At 37.1% G+C, this 20,256-nt stretch overlaps 1 protein-coding gene and 1 long non-coding RNA gene across 2 annotated transcripts; both read right to left on the bottom strand.

Annotated features, from left to right (window-relative positions):
• Nucleotides 1-10,298: 10,298 nt before the first annotated feature.
• LOC142634967 (protein PIR-like) lies at nt 10,299-13,531 on the bottom strand. The gene is made up of 6 exons (XM_075809193.1): nt 13,451-13,531; nt 13,164-13,241; nt 12,438-12,557; nt 12,280-12,350; nt 12,056-12,148; nt 10,299-10,356 (listed from the first exon to the last, which is right to left on the bottom strand). The coding sequence occupies exons 1-6, from the start codon at nt 13,529-13,531 to the stop codon at nt 10,299-10,301; spliced, it is 501 nt and encodes a 166-aa protein (XP_075665308.1).
• Nucleotides 13,532-14,580: 1,049 nt separating this feature from the next.
• LOC142633765 (uncharacterized) lies at nt 14,581-15,165 on the bottom strand. The gene is made up of 3 exons (XR_012843961.1): nt 15,103-15,165; nt 14,875-14,961; nt 14,581-14,778 (listed from the first exon to the last, which is right to left on the bottom strand). It is a non-coding gene; the product is annotated as an uncharacterized LOC142633765 (long non-coding RNA).
• Between the last annotated feature and the right edge of the window lie 5,091 nt (nt 15,166-20,256).

Below are 20,256 nucleotides of genomic sequence, written 5' to 3'. Positions count from 1 at the left end.
TAAACAAAGTTGGTAATTTTTTTGATACAATAAACAAAGTTGGTATTACTACTAACTATGATTGTAATTTAAGGGTACCATTTTTAATACATAATCGACCATAGCAGAGAGAGAGAGAGAGAGAGAGAGAGAGGCTGATGAACTCGCCATTTGTTCTGGGCCGTTGGATTCGCCGAGACAGTGAGGTGCAGAGGTAGAGGTAGAAGAAAGAAGAAGAGCAAAAACAGAGCAGAGTATGTTGTGTGTGTCTATGTGTGTATTTCGTTTATATAAAAATTAAAGAGGAGGAAAAGGAAAAGAAGGGTCAATGTAAACTGTGGTAGTAGTAGTAAACAGAAGAACTTCGTGGGAGAGAAGCAGAGAAATGAATGGAAACAGAGTTTTGTAGCACAAAAATGGAAAAATGCCTAGTGAGTCAGTATTGTTATATGTGGAGAGAGAGAGAGAGAGAGAGGTGAGGTGAGGTGAGGTGAGACAGGTTTGATTTGGCGGGGATGGGAAGACGTGCAGTAGTGTAGCAGAGGTGAAGTGCTAAAAGGAAGGAAGCTGGTAGGTCTGGCAGTGGCAGTGTAGAGGAGAGATGTGACAGACTATATGAGGTAGCGCGTGTGGTTTTCTTTTTAAATTTTGGCCACCCTTTTGCTTTTCTTTTTTTTCTTTTCTTTTATTTTAGTAAGGGTTTTACTAAATATACCATTTTTAAAAAAAAAATTATATTGAAAAAGTTTTACTACTTTTTTAGTTTTTCATAAAAAAATTTTAAAAATAAATAACGTTAACCTTTTTAGTAATGATACACATATAATCATTTTTATAATATTTAATTAAGAAAAATACTAATGCTTTTATCAATTTTATTATATAAAATTTATAAGATTACGTGTCAATAAATATTATTAATGAGTTTTAACTATTTAATAAATATTTTCTAAAAATATCACTTAGTAAATAAAAAAAAAGAATTTATTTTTGCATTTGGTGATAGATTAGTTTTTAAACTTATGTAATAAAATTTGTAATATTTTTAATATAACTCTTTTACTTGTACTTATTATATCACATTTTTCCTTAACATTAACGATTAGTCACCTCAAAAAATTTAAAAAAAAAATTGTGAAATTTTTTTACTCTATGTTGTTCTTTTGTTTTAGTAAAATAACATCATGGTTTGAAAAAGGAAAAAGAAAAAAATTAGAAAAAAATTATGTCTCTTACAATGATTATAGTGAATAATAACAGGGAAAAATCAAATTATTGTTGAGATTGTGTGTTTTGGTTGATTTCTTTTTTTCTTTTTTTAATAAAGTTGTTTAGAATTCTTTAAACTAAAGGTTAAGAGTTTTGGACTTATGGAGACCTTAAAATGACTTGGCCTAGGGTTTAATTGAACTTATTGTATTTTTCAAGTATATAAACAAGTCAATATATACCTAATTATTTCTTATTAAAACTGGCAAAAAATTATGAATAAAAATTATTTTCATACTCTAGTAAAGAAATTTCCTTAAAATATTAAAGTTCTTTTAATAATTGGCCAAAATAAAAAATGAACATTCACGCTTTTAAACATAGATACAAACTATATATACCTTCTAATTATTATTTTTTTATTCTTTAAGTACACCTTAGGGTAAGTAGGATGGTTATATAAATAAATAAGATAGAGTTAATGAGTGTCTTTAAAGCATTTGTTAATAGAATATTTTAAAAAAAAATTGATGCTATTTTTAAGAGAAATAAAAAAAATTATAAATAAATAAAAAATTAGTTACTTTTTTTTTCTTTTCCCATACAAGGTTTTTAAAAATATTTTTTAAATCAATATCTTTAAGACATTAGTTAACTTTTCCCAAATAAATATAGCAAATAAAGTGTTAAATACTTATCTAATAGTTTTCTATATATTCAATATCATTTAATCACATGATCATCAAATTATTTTAATACTTTAAATAATCCATTCCCATTTGACAAGAAGTTGTAGGGGCCTTTTTTGCAAATGTTGGGCTAGGCCGCCTCCTGCTGCACTAGACTCAAAGCTTTCTGTATTAGGAAGTTGGGACCGGTCCAATAGCAACCCTTCTAAGTCCGGCTTGTGCGCAAACAAATGCCGTTGTCTGCTCGGTCTTTATCACATGCCCATGACAGGCAAAGCTTTTACAATAGCTACGGCAAGCAAATACAATAAAGACAATAATAGAAATTCTTTTACGATATAGACAAAAGTGAATAATGGGCTTGAATAATGAATGTTTGTTTTATTAAACAGCAACAAATGATAAGTATTAAATGAATAGCAAATAGCTTATTAAAAATAGAAAGTGTCAGTCTGCCATATCAAGTTATGTTGCTGGGTTTAAGTCAAGATGGGGGGGGGGGGGGGAAGTTGCAGATTAGCGGTGTGGATGGCATGAATATAGTAAGTTAGGCATGGTTTGAAACTATATAGGAAAATAGCAACTCGAGTTTTTGAAACTCGAGATTTAATAATAAATCGAGTCTCAAAAACTCGCTTTCGGCTCGCTTTGGGCTTGCTGACATGGAGAACATGCCACCTGGATCTCGAGTTTCTAAAACTCGTTTTAAGTAACTCGAGTTTTATAAACTCGAGTTTTACTATATCTTATTTTAAATAATGTATTTTATACGCATGGAACTCGAGTCTCAGAGACTCGAGTTTTATGCTAGTAACTCGAGTCTTATAGACTCGATTTCCTCTGGGCATGTTTATTTAAAACTCAGCCCGTGGCATTTAACTCTCTCACAGAAACTCACCCTCAGTCTCACAGAAAACCTAAAAACAGAGCTTTCAGCCTCACTAACTCTCACTCACTCACCCTCACTAACTCTCACTCACCCATAACTCTCTCACACCACTCACTCTCACAAAACCACATTCTCCACTCTCACTGCTCTTCCCTCTCAGCAAATTCATATCTAAGGTAAGGGTTTGCATAATTTGATTGTCATTGTAGTTGGGTATGTTGTCTATGGGTGTGGGTTAAAGAGTTTTACCATTTATTTTGTAAATAGTTAACATAACTTAGTTAATTTATCAATATTGTGAATTATAGAACTTTGTTTTGTTAGTGTTAATTTTTTGAGTATTTATTTGTATAGTTTTTGTTATCAAAATTTTATTCATCATTTTATTTTTATCATGATCTTACAAATTTCTTTGACTTTATTTATCATTGGTTTGGGTATGAAATGGGTAGTGAATGAATGTAATGAATGGAAATGGGTATGTAATTATCAAAATTTTATTCATCATTTCTAGGCTTTTATTTTTATCATGATCTTTCAAGTTTTTTTGACTTTATTTATCATTGGTTTGGGTATGAAATGGGTAGTGAATGAATGTAGTGAATGGGTATGTAATCATGCTCCTCTACCCACCTAGTTCTTTCAGAACCCTTTTAGGCATTATAGGTCACCACACAATGGAGTAATAGATAATTCCGTCTCTCCATCCACTAGGATTAGAAGGTTTACGTCTTGGCCTTTAGATATTAATGGGCACTCTATAACCTGGCTTGAATATGTTCATTGGTAAGATTGCATTACTTTTTTCCCTCACTTTACGACTATGTGATTTAACTAACATAGGACTTGACTTGAACAGGTTCACAATGCCTGATATTGTTATAATCATATACCATGGTGGTCCGCTTAAGAATCCCAATGCGAACAAGGGATTGCCATTTGAGGGGCCGGGTATGAAAACCTATTATGCCGAAGTTGATCGTAGGTTGAAAACCCTTGATGAATTGAAGATATTTGTCATGGAAGAGTTGGGTAAGAATCCTGATGCGTACAACATGCAAATTACTTATCGTATGCCAAATGAAATCATGAAGCACCGGATTAATTACAAGTATATGCTGATAGAAAAAGACAAACATGTGAAGATCATGTTTGACAAGTTGGAGAGTATAGCTGAAGTAAGTAACATTGAGTTGTACATACAGTTGGAGCCGCGTGCAGGATGGCAAGAGGATATCCAACAAACAACCACAAGCTTATAAGTTGCGCTTCCGGATGCTCAATATGAGTATTCTACACATGTAGAGGATGATGATGTTCATGCGATGGAGATGATGATGATGATGACGACGACGACTATGTTGATGAGACTACTGCCGTTAACAATGATGATGACGATGATGATGACGATGACGACTATGTTGATGAGACTACTGTCGTTAACAATGATGATGACGATGATGATGACGACTATGTTGATGAGAATCTTGCCATTAACGGTGAAGATTTTGCCGATAAAGATGACTATGAAGACATGATTGAGAGAAGGGACTTTCGGGACTTTGGGGACTTTGAGAGGGACATTGATGACGATGAGACATTGGACGGTGGTGAACCTGATGCAGACAATGTTATTAGTGTCCAAAACATTACAAACACAATCCCTGTCTACGCACCTCCTGCGTTGTCATTCTCTGCAAATACTTGGGAAAATATGGTTGATCCTTCGCATATTGAGATGCCATTTGTGTCTACTTGGAGAGAGGGGATGAATTTGTGCAAAGGGTTGACTTTTGCCAGTAAAGTGGAGGTGAAGCGCGTATTAACAATTTGTGCCCTCAAGGAAAACAAACACTTTAAGATCACTAGGTCGACAAGGAAAAATTTTTGTGCGAAATGCGTGCATGAGTCATGCAAGTGGTATGTCTACGCAGTTATGAAGCCCGAGCTCCAAAATCTATGGATGGTCACCGTGTATGTGGGTCCTCACACGTGTATACCGACTGGGGTGCGAAATGATGGTAGAATGATGAGTTGTAATTTTATTGCAGCAGAAATCCATAACAAGTTACTTGAGGATCACACCACTCAAATTAAGCATCTCGGATCTACGATAGAGGCGAAATATAATGGCCATAAGCCTTCTTACTACAAGGTATGGGATGCGAAACAAAAGGCGATTGCGCTTATGTTTGGAGATTGGGAAGAATCTTACCAAAGGCTGCAAAAGTTGCTAATGGCGTATATTGATCAGGACCCGACTACCCAGTTTTGCTATCGTGTCACACCCACCGATGAAGATCACACCATATTGTTGCATTATGTGTTTTGGTCTTTCGGTCCATGCATATTAGGATTCAAATACTGCAAGCCGGTTATCAGTATTGATGGGACCCATCTGTATGGTAAATATCAGGGAAAGTTGTTGGTCGCAATGGCAACCGATGCTAACAACAAGGTATTCCCTCTCGCCTTTGCTGTTGTGGATTGTGAGTCAGGGTCTGGTTGGAGGTGGTTTTTACGATGCCTCGAGAAACGATTGGCCACTGATACCTGACGACGGCATTTGCATAATTTCTGACCGACATCTCGGTATCAAAAACGCCATTGCAAACTGGCCTAGAAGGGATGATGGAAAAGCAGGGGTATTTCATAGATATTGTCTTCGACATGTTGCTAGCAACTTCAACACCCATTTTCAGAACTCGACTCTAAAGTCAGCGGCGTTGAAAGCGGGATATGCTAGTCAGGTAGTTAAATTTGCTACCATAATGGACTCCATTAAGCAGGTGGAAATTGAGGCCATTAGGAAGAAGAAGAAGGTGACGGGGAGGGATGGTAAGGAAAAGAATCAAGATTATCTTCCATACACATACCTAATGAGCGAGGATGTGGACATGTGGACCCAGTCATACGATGGTGGGAGACGTTTTGGAGCAATGACAACCAATATATCAGAGTGTTTCAATGGTGTGCTGAAAGGTGCACGGGGCCTTCCTATTGCCGCGTTGGTTGAGTTCACTTGGAGCAAACTTGTTCAATATTTCCACGACCGGCACAAAAAATACCATTATGAGTTGTCAGAGGGTAAGAAATGGAGTGAATATGCCTTATCCACGTGGGATGGAAATAAACGTAAATCTGAGAAACACTATCTCAAGCCATTTAGCAATGAAGAGCTGATATTTCAAGTAGTTACCCAACTCAACGTGTGTAGCGCAGGAGGGGGAAACCACAGTTACGAAGTTCGGTTACGGGAAAAAACATGCAGTTGTGGGAAATGGCAAAATATAAGGATCCCGTGTTCACATGCAATTAGAGTATGTGACTATTTACATATTGATTCGACCACGTATATTCACCCATGTTATGGTTTGAACCATGCCCTTAACACTTATGAGCATGCATTTGTGGTTCCTAAGTCACAGTCATTATGGAGGGATCCCATGGGGCCAAAGTGGTTGCCTAATCCGGCATTGTTGCGGGCCAAAGGTCGACCGGTGAACTCACGAATAAGGAATGAGATGGATGGAGTGAGGAATAAGGATCAAGAACCGGGATGGCGGAGGGAGGACGCAGATTTGATAGAGAGTCAACCGAAGCAGACATGTGGACTGTGTCATGCTTCCGGGCATAACCGCAGAAAATGTCCGCAGTCCCACGGTGCTTCCACAAGCGACCATGTTCCACACTAGGTAGGTTGGCAAAAATTTATGCATCGGTTAAATAATTGTTGTTCATTCGATGTTTACCTAATGTTTACTATCTTGTCTCCTAACGTAAATACTCTACGTTTTTCAGGCATCCTTCCATGGACGATGTTGTATTGGCTCTATGTGAACTTTTTGATTGTTGTTGAATGTACTTGTAATTCTCTATCCAATGTACCTCTATGAAGATTGTGATTTGAGTAGTATGGTTAGAATTGCAAATTAAGCGTGGTTGGACATGTTTAGAATGGTGATATATTGAGAATGACTTTTGTTGTGATTTGAGTGCGTTTACATTGTAAAACAATGCCTGAAACAGAGCATTTTCTGCTGGGAAAAAAAAAATTTGCCCAGTGAAAATCGAGTTTTAAAGACTCGAGTTCTACTGGGCAAATTTTTTTGAAACAGGGCATGCCTCTCTACCTCTCTGCCTGAAACAGAGCATGTTGTTGGGGAAAAAAATTTGCCTAGTGAAAATCGAGTTTTAGAAACTCGAGTTCCACTGGGCAAATTTTTTTGAAACAGGGCATGCCTCTCTGCCTCTCTGCCTGAAACAGAGCAATTGGGAAAAAAAATTTGCACAGTGGAACTCGAGTCTCTAAAACTCGAGTTCCTTTGGTATCTCGATTCTTTAATACTTGAGTTATAGTGGAAAATAAAATCGGTCCATTTGGTCTAATTTGGTCTGATTTGGTCTGATTTGGTCTATTTTGGTCTATTTTGGTCTTATTTGGTCTTACTTGGTCTGATTTGGTCTTATTTGGTCTTATTTGGTCTGATTTGGATATTTTGGTCTAATTATTTGGTCTGATTTGGATAATTTGGTCTAATGATTTGGTCTGATTCGGTCTGATTTGGTCCAATTCAGTCCACTTTGTTCCATTTTGGTCAGGAAGATCCATCTTTGTGTACTTACATATATAATTGGAGACAACAAGTTTAGGTTGAGAGCCCTTATTCAAAATCTAAATTTATTAAAACAAATTCTCGAGTTTGGGGGTCAGCTGTCCACCATTGCTACACTGATATTCATAGTGCTACATGTGCTGCTCAATAGCTCGTCACTGTTGAACCCTATCTAGTCATATCATTCACACTCACGTCAATACACAGATCTGCATCATTTTGCAATGCACTGTTTTCAAGGATGCAGAAGACCCCTGAAAAGTTTATGATGCATTTAACACAACTCGGTATTGTCTTGTCAAGTTCATGTCAGATGAAACACAAGCATGCTAAATACTCTTCACATGAATACTGTTCAGCTGAATAGTCATGGCAATACACTGCAACTACTGCCCTTAATAAGATAATCTCACTGTGACATTGGGAACATTTGAACAAAAAATTCGTGTAGTGGTTTTCCAGCCTGTATTGACATGACAAGCCTGAATATATTAAATTTTATTATTGAATACACAGTGGAATGAGGTTATAAATGTACCACAATTCTTTTCTTATTCCTACACCACTAACTTTGTAGGTTGAGTAAGCTATGAGTCGCAACGCCTCAACATCATCTCGTACACGTAGAAACAAGTTTCAATCTACTTCAACAAATGAATTATCACAAGTTCCAGCAGATCAACAACTACAAACATACACAGACCACTATGGAGGGAAATGGGTTGGAAAGAAGAGAGATTTCGTAAATATGCCAATATACACGTACGAGAGTCTTGGAAGCGTTGGCCACATCATGGTCGGCAAACCTACAAAACTAAGTACAGATACCACCGCAATGGAGTTCACCGTAGCAGAACCACCATGGTCAACCCTATACGAGAAGAGGTGTGAGTTGGAGGTGTATTGTCGATGGCACGGGTTACGAGTTCCTAAGGCACGCTCAGCCGAGTTACCTAGAGATGAGCCTGCCAACATACTTGCTCGCCTTGAACAAGAGAACAATCAAATGCAAAGGCGATTAGACCGTTTTCATGCAGTCCAAAAAGCTAGGAAGCATCTAAAGGGGAAGGCGCAAGAGCGAGCCATGAAGTCTATTAATGAAATTACTGCGTTAGATGATGAAAGTGACATTTCAGACTTCTCAGATTCAAGCAATGATGACTTCCAAAAATTTCTACCTACGAACATTCAACGTTGTTGTTGATGTCTACACGTTTTGTGCAATACAAAATGTTGTTGATCGTGAGGGCAAATGATCCTATTGTACGTGCACCTTTTGCAAATCTAAAGATGAATTGTTCATTACTTTTGGCTAAGTTTATAGGAAATCACTTGCTCATTTTTTCCCTGTTGTTCGTTGTTGGTATGTTATGAAAAGATGTACTTGTATTAGTGTTTGCAAGAATTATAAGTGCTTGGTGAAAATTATGGTCTAAACTCAATATTCCGTGAGTAAAACTCGCTTTTCTAACGTAATACTGAATGTCATTATTTAAATTCTTTGGCAAATTCTTTGAAATCAATTCGTCCATCTCCATTGTCATCAAAGACTCTGATCATCCTTTGGCATTCCACTTCCAAAGGTTCCACCGAAATTATTGATTAATTATCAATTTATCTCAATTTTATCTTCCGCAAGATTGTGATTATTAACCACAAATTGGCAATGCACCAAATGATAAAGTGGAAAAAACATCTCCAAAAGAAAAACCATTGCAGGCCAGTTAAGGCAATTTATACTATATAAGGAGTTTACAAATTATAAAAGTAAAAAATAAAATCTTTGTAACTAGTCTCTATAACCCAAACACCCCGCAGATAACTCATTGATGTCATCATGGAAATTTAACCAAATGTGAGATTATCAACCAAGAGCTTTGTGGCTCAAACTAAAAAAAAAGTGAGATCAGCAATTGAACAAAATTTCAAACCACAAACCATATAAAATCTAGAAGGGCAAGCACCTGCTTCTCCCTTCTTGTTGAAGTTATGTGATGAGAGGAAACACTAGTTGGAAAATTATTTTGTGATGTCAAGTATTCTAAAATCTGACTCAGGACACTTTTTGAGACATTAGCTCTTTCACATGCAACATAACATGCTATAAACTCAAACATATGGCCTATGTCTTTCTTAGAAGGCCATTCTGTGAGCTTAGGCTGCTCCATCTACTTGGATGTCTGTTGCAACTTCTCCACTGGTAGGCCTGTAATATTTCAATGCAAAACCATTCCATCAAACAGCATAAAGCGAGAAGATTTTGTTAAAAAAATGAAATCCATGTTCTCTTAATGTTTATTTCAAACCCTATGACACAATGAATTAAATGGAAAAAGGATTCATATGTTTCAACAACTAGACCCTTAGGGCTCCTATTCAACCCTGGGTTGCACTTGCACCAAGCCAGAACTACATTGAAGTCATGAACTTGCAGCTGAACTTATGCCAAGCAATAATAGTCCCATGATAATTGAAGAATATTGTGGCCAGTGTTTTGAGACAAATTTGTCGTTATTATCCTTGTTGTAAAACATGTATCAATTTAACTATCAAACAAGGAAAATGTAATCACTCCAGGTATCATATAGATTTTTCCACAGTAGTCAATATATCAAAAATAATAGTAACATAGACAGGATACTTGTTCACACGGAACATCTCAACATGCAAATTCAATAAGATAGCCCACCTTGTGCTTAAGAAAATCTGCACAAATAGTGAGAAGATAATTGCAATCAATCCACTAGCAGAATGGCACAATATCAATTGTGAATGTAAAACCAACCACCCCCCCCCCCCACCCCCCCCGGGTTAAAAAAAAAAAAGTTCCCAAACAAAAACAGCCATACATTAAATTCATCTTGTATCTACATGTAAAGAAACAAAGGGAACCACACTCGCACACCTGTAAATCATCTAACTCCTCCTCATTGAATCAGTGTCTTGCCACTGAATGCTGACTTGTGTGAATGTCCTGAATATTCAGAGATAAATTGAATGCTGACTTGTGTGAATATTCAATTAAAAAAATTTAAGACATAAACTGCTAATAATTGTGGAGAAATTTTATCAAAAGGGTTAATAAATCAATAGCAAATCTTGTTTTCTTTCTGATAAGTAACATAATTTTATTCAAAAGATGAACTACTTCAAATACACAAATGTGCCCTAAGTGATTACAATCTAAGATTCTAAAGATCTAAAAATTCTAGAAAGGAGGATGCAAGGATACTACACAAAATAGTCATTCAGTCATACCTTCCTTCAACTAAATTACTTTAGAACGTGATTTGGGGGTCCAATCCCATCAAAAGTTCAATTCCTCCTCTCATTCTCCAAAATACACATAATGGTAGCGCTTTCCATATCTTGGAACTCGTGTTCCAGCAACCATTGTAGTCTTCGGCATAAACAAAGCTACCTAGAATGAAGCAAACACAACTAACCAAATATTCGGCCACTTAACAGTGAAGTAAAAGGTGTTTCATTGACTCAATCTTGTCATTTTATGAATTTTTATTTTTCAGTTTTGTTTTATTTTCTTGTTAACCCCACAGGCTTGTAAAGAAGTAGCATAATGGCCTTTTTGAGTGCTTGCCAAAAATCCAAACTTTGAAATTTGGGGAGAATTTCTTGTAAGTATATTTAGAAATTTTGAACTGAATAATTGGGGCATCAAATTCTATTACAAGGACTAAGCCTGGACTACAATAATGTTTCATTGACACTAAGGCCGATCTTACTTAAGCTATATCTTGTATTCCTAAGCACAAAAAAATTCAAATTCAGTATTATCCTAAGCATAAATTTATTAAAATAAATAAATAAATAAATAATAATAATAATATTATTATTATTATTATAAGGAATACGTTAGGTGTTCCAAATATTTTCTAAAAATTCAGCTGGAGGTTAACAGAATGTCTATGCAAAAATGCTAAAAGGAACAAGAATGAGAATAATGTCTACAGTTGGTCTTTAATAGCTTTAAGTTCAGTTTCATTCTTCAAAGTACAATTGCAAGATCCTGTTGGCTTTTCTATATATATGTGTGTGTGTGCTGCTTGGCATTCCTAATCCTATATTACTGGGAGTCCACAACTTTCAACCAGCAAAGTCAACTATGAAGTGCTAGCCAGAGTGTGGAATCTTTCTTTAGTTTTATGCTAAGGAAACTCTAGGTGTGACTACTTTAGGCTTCCTCTTGTTCTTCTTTTCTTTCTTTTCTTTTGATTGGTACATCACATGCACAGACACCCAATGAGTCTTGAAACCAGGATAGACTTTCTCTTGCTATCCTAATTCATTTTTTATTTTTTAGATACAAAAGCACACCCAGACCATGAAAGGAAAGGGAGTTTCAGCACCCGTCAACCAGCATGCATCCCCAATCAAGGAAGAAAGAAATCCCATCATTTCTTCAGCACTGTTGTTTTACTAAATAGAAACCTACTTCCTTGTATCTGAAAATGAAAATTCCAGTGCGTTTTCTCATTGTCTATCCTGCCTAAGATTTCTGCTTTGAACATCTTCTGACCCAATGAAAAGAGCATTCCCAATTAATATGATCAAAAGAACAAACAGAAGAAATAGTATGTAAACCCATTTCAAGGAGCCTAGGAGATATAACCAAGATATAGCAAAATAATACAGACCAAAGATGATTTCCATACCTCTTATACCAAGAGAAATCATTAGGTATGCTTGCTTTGGCGTTTTTGAGATGATCAAGTTGCACCAAGACATCAAGTAACTTCAACATGGACCTAAAATAGAGAAAGATGTCTTAAGGGGATAGCTACTAGCCATCATCACTTGAAATGAGGTAGTATCAAAAACAGAAAAACGAGGAATCAGTTCCAAACCAAAAATAAATATATAAATAAATAAAACAGACCAGAGATGAGTGATTGTCGGGCCATTTATGCGGCGCTCAGGCCTAGAAAAGCGTTGCATATCAGCAGCTAACTGCATCACAAAACACCTATAATCAGAACTGGAAGTTTGAATCAAGCTTAAAAACAGAAAACAAAAGAGTAAACAAATAGCTCATACTTTTGATGCAGCCGATGCTTGCCATCGTTGAATTTCACGCAAACGACTCATCTCCAAGTCCAAAACTTGATACGTTTCCAGATACAAGTCAGCTTGACTTTGCTTCATAGAATCAGGAAGCTGCCAATATAGATTTTTATTTATAAATTATCATAATCCCACAAGCCAATGCTGATGGAAGAGGATAAATTTAATTTTTATTCTATATTAATGAGTGGGATCCAACACACAGATTTATTAACTTAAATAGAAGGTATAGAGTAAAGACAGATACAAAATCAATACCACCCGCAATGCAAATATGATAAATTACTAACAATCCTAAAAGCCTAAGCTGATAGTTATCATTCAATGCATATTCCAACCATACAGCAGTCCTCGGGCCATTATAAAGTATATAAGTGACTGAAAATATACAAACTAGGAACTTCATTCATTTTGAAATACCAGATTTTTGTGAAAATGTAAAAGAACTTCAAGTTCAAACAGACGGGAAGGTTCTTTCAGGTTAAGCCGCACGCACATTTATATATATATATATATATATATATATATATATATATATATATATATATATATATATAAGCATAAAGGAGTAGTTTTAGATAAATGATTGCAGGCACAGTTCTCCATATAATGCTAATTAGCAACAATGACCATGCATACACTTGATGTCCAGAAAAGAAAAGGAAAAAAAAAGCATTACAAACTAAACCCAAAACTGACCTGAGGAAGCGCTTTGACACAACTGTGATATGTATAAAGCACAGATGCCATATCCTTCCCCTCTTGGATAAGGACATTCTGCACGTCTTACAGAGTCACTATCCCATAAAATGACAATAGTAGAAAAATTCTAAAGAAGAATGAATCAAATTGTAATTATAGACTTCAACTTGCATTTACATCTGACATTTAAACATCCCAATTTTCTGAAAAGAAGGTAAATTCTTGGACAATAACTTCTATGCTTTCAAAAGACAAAGCAAATTGAGAAAACAAGAAGTGCATACCAGCTGATTGAGAGCTTTTGTGTCCTCTGATAAAGATAGGCGGTATGCAGAAACGTCACTGTACTCTACAAAAGGAAGCATTTTTTAATTACAGTTCAAACCATACTATGCCCCCAGAAACACACAAGCACATGTTTGTGCGGGAACCTGCCTGTGTGTGTGTGTGTGTGTTCTAACCATGCTATGTCCCTAGACACATACATTGCTCAAAGAAGAACAATAAGCTGTGAAAGAGGATCTTACAAAATCAAAAATAAAATAAAAATAGAATAAATTCCTGGAGAAAACCCATTTTGAGCTCTCCGAACAATTATCCTTGCATTCAAACATGCACTTATTCCTTTCCAACCAAATGCTCCTCATCACAAACAGGAACACTGCCCTCCAAGCAATAGTATTCTGTCCCTACCACAACTCCTCACTGAGAACTCTAAAAGCCTCACAGACATGCCCTTCAGAACTGCTTCCCAAGTCCAAAAAATATTCTCCAATCCTCTGCTTCCAAAATCATAAAAGGCATAGCACTGCTCATATGTTCCACATAGAAAACAAGAACCTCTACTCAAAATCCTATCTTAAGCAGAAAGCATTTTTGCACTGAATAAAATCTTGTTTTGGCCCTGGGGAACCAAAAAAGTTCCTGCCAGGAGGGCCCTTTTTGTACTGTTAGACGTCAAAGAAAACCCACCCCCAAACAGCAACTCAAAAAGAATAATATAGCAGAAGAGCCTCCTTTATATAATCAAATAATGTCCAAAAGTATTTTATATAAACAATTCAAAGGAATTTTTTACAAAACCTTTTGAGCAAGAACTACGCTTCTTAAGAATAACATAGCATGCACATCAACTATAAGAATGTGATAAAGGGTGAGGTCATGGGTTCAAATAACTTATTAGGTGCATGTATAATTTACAAATAAATAGTGCACATTCCTAATAAACCGATTTGCCTAACTTTATAGAACAAAGAAGGCAACAGGAAAATCAATAGTCTCGTGGAGGCAATGAGAAAGGCATATTGCAGGAGGTACGTGAGTTGCTTATCAAAAAATAGTAAGCACTGAATTTAAATGTACAAAATTTAGCATGTCGTCTTCCATTAATCCTAATTCCAGATGCAACAAAGAAAGAACATAATTCAATGGAAACAGTGTCAACACTCTAGAATACAGCACTTCAAACAGGAAAAGAATGGTTACAGATGCAGCCATACAAAGATATATAACCAAGATAGCAAAGACAACAGCAAAGCCTTACCAAGAAGAAAGATATAAAAATGAGGGTGAATAAAGTCTCACTGATATAAGCTTTGTCTTTCCCAAGTTCCTATTTTCACATAAAGATTAAATATAAGAAAAGAATTCTACAATAAGAAGTACATTACACAAACCGGGAGAAAAAAGAGAACAAATTGATACAGACCGGAAGAAGAAGAAACCCAATATCCTGAAGTAATGGCCCTGGCCGATGTAGATAATGAACTCCTCGAGCAGCCAGACCATGTATGTACTGTAAAAAGAAGTATACGTCACTTGTTAGGCATATATAAAAGAACAAAACAGCATAACAATTCAAACAAGAAGAACCACACAAAAACAAAGCTTTGAGGAAGGGTGGAGAAATCAAGGACTTGGGTTTTCTCGTACATACATTCAACTTAGTTGCTATAAAGAAGTTTATTAAAAAAAAAATAGTTGCTATAAAGAGTACCATATTCAAACACACTAACAAATAACCAATGCCATACTTCTAGTAAAAATTGTAAACTTAAAGCTGTAAAAATATGAAGCATCAAACACACACACACAACAAATAAGAGGCCCAACAGGAAAAAAGATCACATTAGACATTACCTCTGTAACAAACCTCTTTTTCAAGGTTCACCAATTTTGCGTTTTTTAACTCTCGTGTAATGTTTGGGTAGGGGAGGAGGCTGCGGGGCATCATCCTTAGGCTTATCATCGTGCTGCAAAGACATTAGATGCATACAGTCAATATTTGGTGTAATGATAAGATAAAATGAACTGCAAAATAGGCCTATACATCGTAATTAATGGTATCGTACCATAGAGCTGCCTTTGTGTCCTATTTTGTGTCCACCTGTCCCACAAGTGGGAGCTCTTCTAGCACGTTGCGGTCGACCTCGTGCGGGTGAGGGCTGATAAAGGGGATGCTCGTCCAGTACATCAGTATCTGGCTGAAGAGTGTCAATCCCAACTGCAGGTCCTAGAGGGTCAGATGAGGATGAGGTAGGTGGGTAATGATGCTCTGTGTACAGGCTAGGAGTGGGGATCATTGTCATGGGTTCAGTACGGGGTGGGTCTATGGGCAAAGTGGGTGCAGTAGAGCTAGTGGATGGGTTTGAGGGTGTCTCGGGGTGCATAGGAGGGGTCAACTGAGAATGAATACCGAGATCGAAACTGGGCTGTGAAGGTGGGGTGGGTGAAGGGACCTCGGGCTGAGGAGATGCATCTACCATGGGTGGAGGGACCTCAGGCTGGAGAGATGCGTGCGGGATGGGTGCAGGTATCTCAGGACTACTTACAACCCGAGCGGTTGTTGCACACCGACCACGGCCCCTAGCTGCACTTGTCCTTCGGCTTGCTGTAGCAGGCCGACCATGGCCCCTAGTTGCGCTTGTGCTTGGGCTTGTAGGCAGGAGCCCACCACGGCCCCTAGGCTGCGGTAGCACGGGTCGGTGTACGTACGGGTGCTTTGCGCTTGTGCTTGGGATTGCAATATCTGCCGATTCGATCTCATGCCCATTGTTTGCCTCTCCATTTGGTGCGGGACCACCACCAAGCCCGGCCGGATCATTTAGGACGCGTCGGACATGGTTGTGGGCTCGGCGCCTACGGGAAGCATCTCCAACGGCGCTAAATGGCTTTCAATCTGAAACCGAGAAAGAACCAGTACAATTAAATTTGAGACATTTACGTATCAATTGTAGAATGGATAATATAGTATAGTACTTATTAATCTACCCAAATACTCAACTAAGATATATCTAATTAGAACACATTACCGCTATATCTAATTTTGCGCTGTTGCGGTCGACATACTTTCGAGTATTTGGACGGTACCAGCGGTAATAGTCATGATCGCGAGGCATCTCACCAGTCTGAGGAGGTGCATGGCAAAGTCGTTGTTGTCTCGCATCCCATGTAAGGATATACGGTCCATGCTCCTCCCTCCAATTCTTCTCCACCTTCCCACGCAAGTCTATTCTATGCAGTCTTTCATCGTACACAACATGGTCGGGCCGCTCTTGCGCCAACCCAAACTGACGAAGGACACGATCTGGGTGGTGTATCTCTACTATGCAAAAACACACAAGTGGCACCCTTGCCGTCCACGTATCCCTCCCTGCAACGCAAAAGTCAGGAAGGTGGCCGAAGTCTGCCTCGTATGGCTGCCACACAATCTACAATAGAAACAAAAAACAATTATCATAACATCAAGTTTATTAAAACAAAAATTAACATAACCAAACATAATTTTTGTTTGCCATACTTGGTCCAGCTAAATTCTAACTAATTGCTCGCGATAGTGGATCAAGGCCATGCCGGATGGCCTACTCTTCGAGCTTGGCACCCGCACCCACCTACAGTTAGAAGCGAATAACATAAGATAAGATAATACCCATGTTATAGTTACTAAGAAGAGTACATTGCACACACAATATTAGAAAAATACTTACTTAAATGCAAGTGGAGCATATGGCCATGGGCCATAATCACATCCAGGTGGGGGCTCTATCCTCGGGCACAAGAATGGCAACCTTGCCCATGCCCAATACTGGACCAATGTGCACGCCCCACCAATCTGCGATGCCCCTTTCTCGCTTGCCCGACACAACTCTCTGTACAACCAGGCCAAGCAACCACTACCCCAACTATATTGTGGCAGATCACGAAGGTCACGCAGGAACGCCAAGAACATCAAATGCACCCTATCTCCCGACTTGTCCATGAAAAGCTTATCCCCTAGCAGCGCTAAAATATAGCACCGAGCATGCGGGTGTATCTCGCATCTCCGTTGCGTCATGAGGCAGTGGCACTGCAATGGCGTGAACAAGGCAGCTGATGAGAATTCTTTGCCCCACTAAAGTTTTGTTGTCATTCGCCGGAGTAAAACCAAGCAACTCCATGCACAGATCTCGCCAATCCCCATCCACCACAGCAGTCGGCCCAACCAAGACCTCACCGTCTATAGGAAGTTCGAAAATGACCTCCACATCTTGTAGGGTGATTGACATCTCACCATGTGGAAGATGGAACGTATGCGTCTCCGGCCGCCATCGCTCAACTAGGGCCGAAATTAGGCAATGATCTATCTCTCTGGAAGGGGCCCTAAACAATCCTTCCAGCCTTAGCAACTTGATAATGTCAATCACCCGATTATCTTCCATCTGAATGCTTGCCATCTCCTTAGTGCGACCACGGCATGTAAGTGGGCCCGGGTCCTGCAAAATCCATAAAAATTATAGCGGTTATTACAACTACAAATTGTGTTTTGAAAGAACTTGCTAACTAAAAGTCAAAGACAACGTAAAAATTAAAGCGATTGTTAGAACTAGATATTTCACCTCACCATTCCAAATGTCCTCTGATCGATGATATCGTTGTCGCATCAACAATGACTCGTCAAGTGGACCAAGGTGCAAGATCTGTGGCTCGTCATCAATCCGAGGCTCCATACTGCAAACATTCAGATACTCAACTGTGAGATCATTAATAGTGTGGGGGCAAAGGAATGTTATTCTACATGCAAGGAAATGTGACTAAACATGAGATAGATCCCCATTCAAAATAAGACTATATATTGCAACATCTCAAAATGGAATACGGAAAAAACTAGTTGGGACAAAGGGAGGAATGATTTAAATGGGAATGCTAAAACAAGAGTTTTTGGATACTTATAATTGAAATGTGTTTTGATGTTATGATACCCTTGAAACTCAAACTCTGTTTTATGACACCAATGCACCCATCTATATATCGGAAAACCAAGCTCAACATGATGAACTGAATAGATTAAGGTGATTGTCAAATTGTTAAGGTAAAGTTTAAATCCAAAGAGATTTGTTTAATTTTCGAAGACAAGCAGTGTGTGATCTAACAGATGTTGTCTGTTAAACTTAAAGAGTAGTTAGAATTATCTTGCCTAGTATACTAAGAAATTTTCATAATATGGGAGACTCAAAAATACCAAAGATTCACCACTATAGTTTCCATTTCAGTTTGAAAATTCTAATTTGAATAGGATTTTTGCTGATATAATTAAAGCCTTTGTAGTTGATTTTGACATGATGGGTTGCAAAAAAGAATGGAAAATCAGTTAAATTTTTTTGGGTAACAGAAATTTTATTAATTAAAAATTTACTAAGAATTCATGGTGAAAAAAATTATGTACCTTATTCATAGTATAGAAAAGAAGTTTTCAAATATGAAAGTGAAGTGTAAGTATGTAGTCCAAATTTTGTAGGGGGGAAAAAAAAAACTTACGGACATGTTATTTTATTAGGCTAAATTAAGTAACCTAATAATTTAGTGATAAAAACAAGTGTAACAACTTGTTAGATTCAAATAAAAGTATAAAAAAATTCAAAAAATAACATTTTAAAGCATATGTTTTTTACAATACAATAAGCACACTATATTTTATGATTCATAAACTCTTCCTATATGAAAATATTTACATACAATACATTACGGCCACTGATGTCTTGTATAACCATTGTTGATTCCATCTATTAGTGTACTTGGGAGTTTGATTTTTTGCATTCAAATGGGAATAGAGTAGCCAAGCTGATGGCTTTACATGGTAGGTCTTGTTGTAATGTTATTGGTTAGAAGACATACCTCTTGGTTTCTGTTGTTTTAGCATGATGTCCATTCCTTTTAAGTTAATGAATAAATTTTTCTAACATTTTTTCAAAAGAAAAGAAAAAAGGGGAAATAATGAAAGCTCTTCTGCTTTCTCTCTTTTCTCATTTTCTAGTTTAGAATGAACTCTATCAGCCTTCTCTCTCTCTTTCTGCCCATGTCTCGATCTGCTCTAATGGTTATTGTCTCACTTGATCAAACTCCTCTAATGCTTGTTCTCTCACCTGATTGACCACCGGTGACATAAATTGGTGGTCATCAATGCTGCTGGAATTATAATTTCTTTGCTCTTTCTCTCTTGGTCAAGTATGGCAGCCTTTGACCCTTTCTCTTATCCATGAAGGCTTTTTTATTTTTATTTTTATTTTTTAAATTGCTACGTCTTACTAAGCGAACTGCGGGAACGACGGTGTGTTGGGGCTTTGGCCCCTTTCTCTAAGCAGTGCTTTCATTTGTTAAACATCATTGTTAAAAGTTAAAACTTCAAACATAGTTACATTTATTTTATCATTATAACTATGTTGTTGTTAATGTTATGTTATTAAATAATGTAGAAGAAGAGTTAGTTGCTTGTTTTCAATTATTGTTTTTAGTAGAGCACTTAATTGCATATTTTTAACTGTTACTTTTAGTTGAATTTTTTTGGATATGTTTTCAAACACCTTTGTGGTTACTCAGTTAGAATACGTAAAATAAACATAAATATGCCTAAAAATATGTAAAATATACCTACACATGCGCTCGCGCACACACACACACACTTATTAATCAATTTTGTGTCCCCACCATGTTGTGTCCTATTTTTTCAAGAATTGCTATGTCATCATGCCTCATGTTGCATCCGTGTTCATGTTTCTTAGGTTATGACTTATGAGTTCCAAGATTATCCATATTATATGCTTGCCAAAAAAATTTG

This window comes from Castanea sativa, chromosome 5 (assembly GCF_040712315.1).
Source record: "Castanea sativa cultivar Marrone di Chiusa Pesio chromosome 5, ASM4071231v1".
Lineage (NCBI taxonomy): Eukaryota > Viridiplantae > Streptophyta > Magnoliopsida > Fagales > Fagaceae > Castanea > Castanea sativa.
This window is presented reverse-complemented; position numbering and strand designations above follow the sequence as displayed.

Coding starts and splice junctions, on each gene's coding strand:
- LOC142634967 (XM_075809193.1), bottom strand. CDS start 13,531: ATGCTTCCTTTTGTAGAGTACAGTGACGTTTCTGCATACCGCCTATCT. Junction 12,558..13,163: donor GTGTCAAAGCGCTTCCTCAG/GTCAGTTTTGGG, acceptor CTATATTGGCAG/CTTCCTGATTCTATGAAGCA. Junction 12,149..12,279: donor CCGACAATCACTCATCTCTG/GTCTGTTTTATT, acceptor TCTCTATTTTAG/GTCCATGTTGAAGTTACTTG.